This window comes from Aquarana catesbeiana, linkage group LG04, assembly GCF_042186555.1.
Source record: "Aquarana catesbeiana isolate 2022-GZ linkage group LG04, ASM4218655v1, whole genome shotgun sequence".
In the NCBI taxonomy this organism is placed as follows: domain Eukaryota; kingdom Metazoa; phylum Chordata; class Amphibia; order Anura; family Ranidae; genus Aquarana; species Aquarana catesbeiana.
In genome coordinates, this window is record NC_133327.1 from 249,086,001 (window position 1) to 249,093,662 (window position 7,662).

General features: G+C 43.4%; 1 protein-coding gene across 2 annotated transcripts in view; it reads left to right on the plus strand.

Moving 5' to 3' along the window:
* LOC141139853 (probable cation-transporting ATPase 13A4) overlaps window positions 1-7,662 on the plus strand; it is a 203,175-nt gene that overhangs the window by 80,378 nt on the left and 115,135 nt on the right. For both annotated transcript variants that reach the window (XR_012243820.1, XM_073626383.1), the window contains exon 12: window positions 2,745-2,933. Coding sequence is in view for 1 of the 2 variants with exons in the window: in XM_073626383.1 (XP_073482484.1) it covers window positions 2,745-2,933 (189 nt within the window). In the remaining variant the exon portion in view is untranslated. The remainder of the gene's footprint in view (window positions 1-2,744; window positions 2,934-7,662) is intronic.

Here is a 7,662-nt window from a genome sequence, read left to right on the forward strand (position 1 = left end):
TTAAAAAATGTAAATACCTGTCAAACAAATATAATTAATTCATAGTAGAAGGTGAATGATAGTAGTATATTTTCCAAAACTGCCTAAATGGTTGGCAGAAGTCTGCCTAAAACTAGATCAATTGGATTTAGCCCAGCAGTATCCAACCATTGAGCCCACATTTTTTTTTAAATTTATCTGGACAGCCTCTATGTTGATAAATAAAATGCTCAATTCTAAGTGTCTCATCCATGTGCCTTATCCATTCTCTAAGCGTGGGAAGGTCCACTGAATTCCAATGTGATAAAATAAATTTGCTTTTATTTGATTAATTTTTGGGGGAAATGGTAGCCTATTGCTCCCCCAAAAGCCTGCTCTGGTTGTTGCAAAAAGACATCCCATCAGCCTGTCATTTTGTAGTACAACAATTAATCATTTTAGCAGTCCTATAGAGATTTTTTTATATTGAGTTTGATGTGTGGAGAAATCTCACACTGTGTAAAAAGACATCACATCTAAGGCTTCACTACAGCTCCTAAACTTGAGTTTAAGAGCTTTTGGCATTTTTTTGTCCAGAAGACAGTCATTGACACCCTCCACAAGGAGGGTAAGTCACAAAAGGTCATTGCTAAAGAAGCTGTCTGTTCACAGAGTGCTGTATCCAAGCATATTAATGGAAAGTTGAGTTAAAGGAAAAAGTGTGGTAGAAAAAGGTGCACACGCAACAGGGATAACTGCAGCCTTGAGAGGATTGTGAAGCGAAGGCCATTCAAGAAATTGGGGTCGATTCATGAGGAGTGGACTTCAGCTGGTGTCAGTGCTTCAAGAGCCATCACACACAGACGTATCCAGGACATGGGCTACAACTGTCGCATTTATTGTGTCAAGCCACTCCTGAATCAGAATTGTCTTACCTGGGCTAAGGAGAAAATGGACTGGACTGTTGCTCAGTGGTCCACAGTCCTCTTTTCAGATGAAAGTACATTTTGCAATTCATTTTGAAATCAAGGTCCCAGAGTCTGGAGGAAGGGTGGAGAGGCACAGAATCTAAGTTTCATGAGGTCCAGTGTGAAGTTTCCACAGTCAATGATGATTTAGAGAGCCATGTCATCTGCTGGTGTTGGTCTACTGTGTTTTATCAAGTCCAAAGTGAGTGCAGCTCTCTACCAGGAAATTCTAGATCACTTCATGTCTCCCTCTGCTGACCAACTTTATGGAGATGCTGATTTCATTTTCCAGCAGGACTTGGCACCTGCCCACACTGCCAAAAGTACCAATACATGGCTTAATGATCATGGTATCACTGTGCTTAATTGGCCACTAAATTCAACTGACCTAAACCCCATAGAGAATCTGTGAGGTATTGTCAAGGGGAAGATGAGAGACACCAGACCCAACAATGCAGACAAGCTGAAGGCCGCTATTAAAGCAACCTGGTCTTCGACAACACCTCAGCAGTGCCACAGGCTAATTGCCTCTATGCAAAGCTGTAAAGCAACCGATGCGTTTCAGACATTAGTCTTTAGCCATGACTAAGGACTAACGTCCAAAATGCGTAGGCTGTTTTACAGCTTTGTGCTTGCATTTAATAAAGAAATATTATTTTGGATATCATCCTGAGTGCCGACCATCCCTGTCACGTCTATACTCACCGAGGCCGAGATGCCGAGATTGGCTCGCCCTTACAACCACGCGCACCCGCACCCCCGAAGGTGGTACAGGGGATGGGAAGCACGCGGAGGCACGGGTCTCCGGTAGTTGCTGAAAGATGGCTCAGGTACACTAGAGTTGTGAGAAGCCTCCTGGCGGGACCGTGCAGGACCGGTGTACCTAATCATACAGAAAGCAGAGGTTAAAGAGGTATTAAACGGGCAAATAGGCAAGTCCTTAGAACAGCAGAGCTCAGGGGGTATCAGGCAAGCAGAGAGAGTGGTCCTTTAACAAGCAGCGGTCAGGATATCTGGCAGACAAGGAGAGTGGTTGTTTAACAAGCAGAGATCAGGGTATCCGGCAGACAAGGAGAGTGGTCGTTTAACAAGCAGAGATCAGGGTATCCGGCAGACAAGGAGAGTGGTCGTTTAACAAGCAGAGATCAGGGTATCCGGCAGACAAGGAGAGTGGTTGTTTAACAAGCAGAGATCAGGGCATCCGGCAGACAAGGAGAGTGGTCGTTTAACAAGCAGAGATCAGGGTATCAGATAATCAGGAACCAGGAACAAACACAGAGCAGGGTACAGCTGACGACAAACCAGCAACCCGACTGGGTGCTGGTGTCGTCTGAAGTAGCCTCCCGGCGAGCGCGTCAGCGTGACGCGCTACCGGGCACCCGCACGGGCGACGGCGCGCACACGTGGACTGCCGTGCACCCGCGCACGCCGCACCATCAGGCCGCGAACGGGTGCACGTCTCAACAATAGCCCACTGCGCATGCGCCCCGCAGCCCGGCGAACGGAGGCAACTTGTCTCTCGTGACAATTCTATTTTTTTTCAGATGCGCCTGTATTACCTTGGGGTCTATTTATTCATGTTTTCACCCAAGAGTTAAACAGTTTTTACCCATAATTTACCTCACACTTAGATTAAATCGAAAAATGGATGAATTTTGGATTAAAGATTTGGGTAAAAAGAATAATAAATATACCCCCTTGTGTTCTTCAATGGCTAGCAATGCTTTTTGTTTATACTTGTTTATGTAAGGTAGCTTTTATGAAAAACAAAGCTTACTGTGGTTAAGCAGCTTTTTTCCTTGTTCTTCTTCCCTACAGGCCAGTGTACATGATATAGTACTGATGTCATTATTGATGCTAACAGCAGCTGTGAATGCTGCCCTTCCAGCCACCATTACACTTGGTCTTCTTTATGGACAAACAAGACTGAAGAAACTCGGTATATTCTGCATTAGTCCTCAAAGGATTAATTTAGCTGGGCAATTAAATCTTGTATGTTTTGACAAAGTAAGTTTAATCTTATGAATGGTTTGCATTCCATAAATGTTTTCCATGATCATAATAAAGTGAAAAGAAAATGCAATGTAAAGCATTGCACTTGCTAGCTATTTAAATGGTTTAGCTAAATGGTTTAGCTATTTCTATGGTTTGCCATACAAAACGGCTTCCTATGGTGGTACATGGAGGAGGAGCCGAGAGTGCCAGCAGGGGACCCCAGAAGAGGAGGAACAGGGCTGCTCAGTGCAAAACCATTGCACAGAGCAGGTAAGTATGACATTTTTTTTATTTTGTTTTTAAAATAACCTTTACAATCATTTTAAATATTTATTTTAGTTACTATTACTTTTTTATTTTTTTTATGAATATACTTTTATCTGAAATGTGTTAGCCATGTGAAAGCACTTCCCTTATCATTTCTTCACCTTCATATGACCTGTACTTCTGCACAGGTGCCTTCAGCCCCGGTTCACACTATGAGGTGCAGGGAACTGCATGTGATTTCAAACAGGAATCACACCACAATTTTGTTCAAATCACATGCAAATTTTCAGCAGTGCGATTTGAGCCATTATTCTGTTAAAATTGCACTGAATTCATACCAGATTCATGCAGGACCCTTTTTTTGGTCGCACCAGAATCGGATTACATGGGTGTTCACACCTATGCTATCCAATTCTGCAAATTGCACTATGTTTTGCAAACTAATTTCATGGTGTCATTACCTTAGCATACATACCCACAACAATTTGCATGAACGGGATGCGATTTGGATGCGGTGTGGAATCCACACAGAACTTACTGCAAATTTGCAGCGCACAAGTGTGAACCGGCACTAAAAAGCCAAAATGGGCTCATCAGTGGCATATGGGTCATAACAACAGAAACTCAAAGCAATAACAATATAACTTTCTTGCAAAGTATATTTTATACTGTAGTGATGGGCTGAAGACCCCCCCCCCCCCCAGTTCAGTTTGCACCAGAATTCCTGAACATGGAAAAAGTTCGGACAATATTGAGAATTATTTTAAAGCCTATGGGACCCAAACTTGAAAAAATCAAAAGTCCCCATTTTGAAGGTTTCTTTGCAAGTTATTGGCCATAAAAAAGAGTATGTGGGATGGGTACATGTATCAATGTAAATTCATTTTTTAAACGAGCAGTGATTTTAATGATGCGTAACGTGAAACAATAAAAATGAAAAATTCCTTAAAAACATAGTATATGGGGGGTCCCTCTAGTCTGCCTGTAAAGTTTTGCGTCTGTACCATGTATAGAACCTGCTGCAGCAAAACTGACATACAGTGGGGACGGAAAGTATTCAGACCCCCTTAAATTTTTCACCCTGTTATATTGCAGCCATTTGATAAAATCATTTAAGTTCATTTTTTTCCTCATTAATGTACACACAGCACCCCATATTGACAGAAAAACACAGAATTGTTGACATTTTTGCAGATTTATTAAAAAAGAAAAACTGAAATATCACATGGTCCTAAGTGTTCAGACCCTTTGCTCAGTATTTAGTAGAAGCACCCTTTTGATCTAATACAGCCATGAGTCTTTTTGGGAAAGATGCAACAAGTTTTTCACACCTGGATTTGGGGATCCTCTGCCATTCTTCCTTGCAAATCCTCTCCAGTTCTGTCAGGTTGGATGGTAGACATTGGTGGACAGCCATTTTTAGGTCTCTCCAGAGATGCTCAATTGGGTTTAAGTCAGGGCTCTGGCTGGGCCATTCAAGAACAGTCACGGAGTTGTTGTGAAGCCACTCCATCGTTATTTTAGCTGTGTGCTTAGGGTCATTGTCTTGTTGGAAGGTAAACCTTTGGTCCAGTCTGAGGTCCTGAGCACTCTGGAGAAGGTTTTCGTCCAGAACATCCCTGTACTTGGCCGCATTCATCTTTCCCTCGATTGCAACCAGTCGTCCTGTCCCTGCAGCTGAAAAACACCCCCACAGCATGATGCCGCCACCACCATGCTTCACTGTTGGGACTGTATTGGACAGGTGATGAGCAGTGCCTAATTTTCTCCACACATACCACTTAGAATTAAGGCCAAAAAGTTCTATCTTGGTCTCATCAGACCAGAGAATCTTATTTCTCACCATCTTGGAGTCCTTCAGGTGTTTTTTAGCAAACTCCATGTGGGCTTTCATGTGTCTTGCACTGAGGAGAGGCTTCCGTCGGGCCATAAAGCCCCGACTGGTGGAGGGCTGCAGTGATGGTTGACTTTCTACAACTTTCTCCCATCTCCCGACTGCATCTCTGGAGCTCAGCCACAGTGATCTTTGGGTTCTTCTTTACCTCTCTCACCAAGGCTCTTCTCCCCCGATAGCTCAGTTTGGCCAGATGGCCAGCTCTATGAAGGGTTCTGGTTGTCCCAAACATCTTACATTTAAGGATTATGGAGGCCACTGTGCTCTTAGGAACCTTAAGTGCAGAAGAAATTTTTTGTAACCTTGGCCAGATCTGCGCCTTGCCACAATTCTGTCTCTGAGCTCAGGCAGTTCTTTTGACCTCATGATTCTCATTTGCTCTGACATGCACTGTGAGCTGTAAGGTCTTATATAGACAGGTGTGTGGCTTTCCTAATCAAGTCCAATCAGTATAATCAAACACAGCTGGACTCAAATGAAGGTTTAGAACCATCTCAAGGATGATCAGAAGAAATGGACAGCACCTGAGTTAAATATGTGAGTGTCACAGCAAAGGGTCTGAATACTTAGGACCATGTAATATTTCAGTTTTTCTTTTTTAATAACTCTGCAAAAATGTCAACAATTCTGTGTGTTTCTGTCAATATGGGGTGCTGTGTGTACATTAATGAGGAAAAAAATGAACCTAAATGATTTTAGCAAATGGCTGCAATATAACAAAGAGTGAAAAATGTAAGGGGGTCTGAATACTTTCCGTCCCCACTGTATATATAAAGAAAGAAAAATTACATTTAAATAGATTTTCCCAGCTGCAAGCTTCCTTGGAAAATAAAAAATTGCTTGCAACACAAAAATGTAAAAAAAAAATGGTGTGCCCCCCCGCCCCAATCCATACCAGGATCTTTGGGTCTGCTATGGATTTTAATGGGAAGCCCATGCCAAAATTAGAAAAAAAATGGTGTGGGGCCCCCTCCAGAATCCATACCAGATCTTTATCTGAGCATGCAGCCTTGCAGGCCAGAAAAGGGGGGGGGGAGAGCCAGTGCCCCCCCTGAACCATACCAGGTCACATGCCCTTAACATGGTGGGTTACTTTAGGGCAGGGGGGCTCTGACCCCTCACCCCAAAGCACCTTGTCCCCCTGTTGATGGGGACAAGGGCCTCTTCCCCACAAACCTGGGCTGTGGTTGTGGGCAGGGGGCTTATCGGAATATGGAAGCCCCAGATCCCAGGCCCCCCATGTGAATGAGTATGGGGTACATTGCACTTCTACTCATTTTTAAAAAAAGTTTCAAAAAGAAATAAAAACACAGTTTTCGTCAATTCCTTTAATAAAAATGTAAAAAATGGCCCCCGATCCATCGTCAATCACGCCACCTGCCTCTGACAGTTCTTAATTAGGTAAGGGGTGGAGCCACCTGGCAACATCACCTGGTGGCGCCACCCCTTGTGATGTCACCGACTCAGCATGCACCGGAGGGTGATGTCACATGGGGGCAGTGCCACCAGGTGACATTGCCAGGTGGCTCTGCCCCTTACCTATTTAAGAAGCAGGCAGTCGACGGGGAGCCTTCGTGGTGGACAGACCTTTTTGTTTTTTTCTTTTTTCTGGACTGGCGGTGTGGTGGGCGTCGTGATTGAGAAATGAGAAAAAACCTTTGGATGCTTTTAAAGAATCTTAACATAAAAAACCAAAGTCAGCACTGACCCCACAACCAACTCTCAAATGTTTACAGTCTATATAGAAAAAGTTCTCTTGCTCTAGGTGCTGCAGCTCTCTCCAAGATCCACTGGGTGGCAGACTTAATTTGAAATATACAAGGAAAAGAGAGCACACGGCTGCTCTAGTGTAATTCCATTTTAATGATACAAATGCAAAATCAAACAATAGAGAATTACACTCACAAACATGGGACTTAGATTGCATGTACAGCAGGATGTATGTCTCTCTTCCTGGCCTGTATAACTGGGTTGGCTCCCAAGAATGAGTGGTGATGGTATGAGAAGTCACTGCAGACTTTGTTTCCTCATCTCGTCAGGCTGTGTCTGCTGTAGGGCACCCGCACGGTCCAGCCGGCGCTGTGTGATGTCTCTCGCGGCCGGAGAGGAAGGACAAGGTGAGTGAGATGTCTCTTCTTTAGCTAACAAAAAACGGTTGCCAAGACTATATTTTTCGGAGGCGTGGCCTCCTTCTTCAGGTCACGCCCTTACCACCTCTAGCCTGTCTTTATATGAACCCTCCAGCCCCCGGGGACAGCCAATACCGTTCGACAGGCCAGGAGCACGGAGTTCACAACAGGAAACACATTTAAAGAGGGGAGGGCCTGATATTAGCAACAACATTGTAAGAAAAGTTTTGAACAGGAGTATATGCATTAATTATGTGTACTTTAGTAAAATTTTGAACAGGTGTATATGCATTAATTATGTTTACTTTGATAAAATTTTATCAAAAATAGAAATTCATCTTTAATCTATTAAAATCATCATTCTAACCTAAAGTAGTTAGTCGCCTTCAATAGTTTACCAAAAAAATCGCAAAAAGTTGCAAAAAAAAAACCATAAGTAAAGTGAATAGTC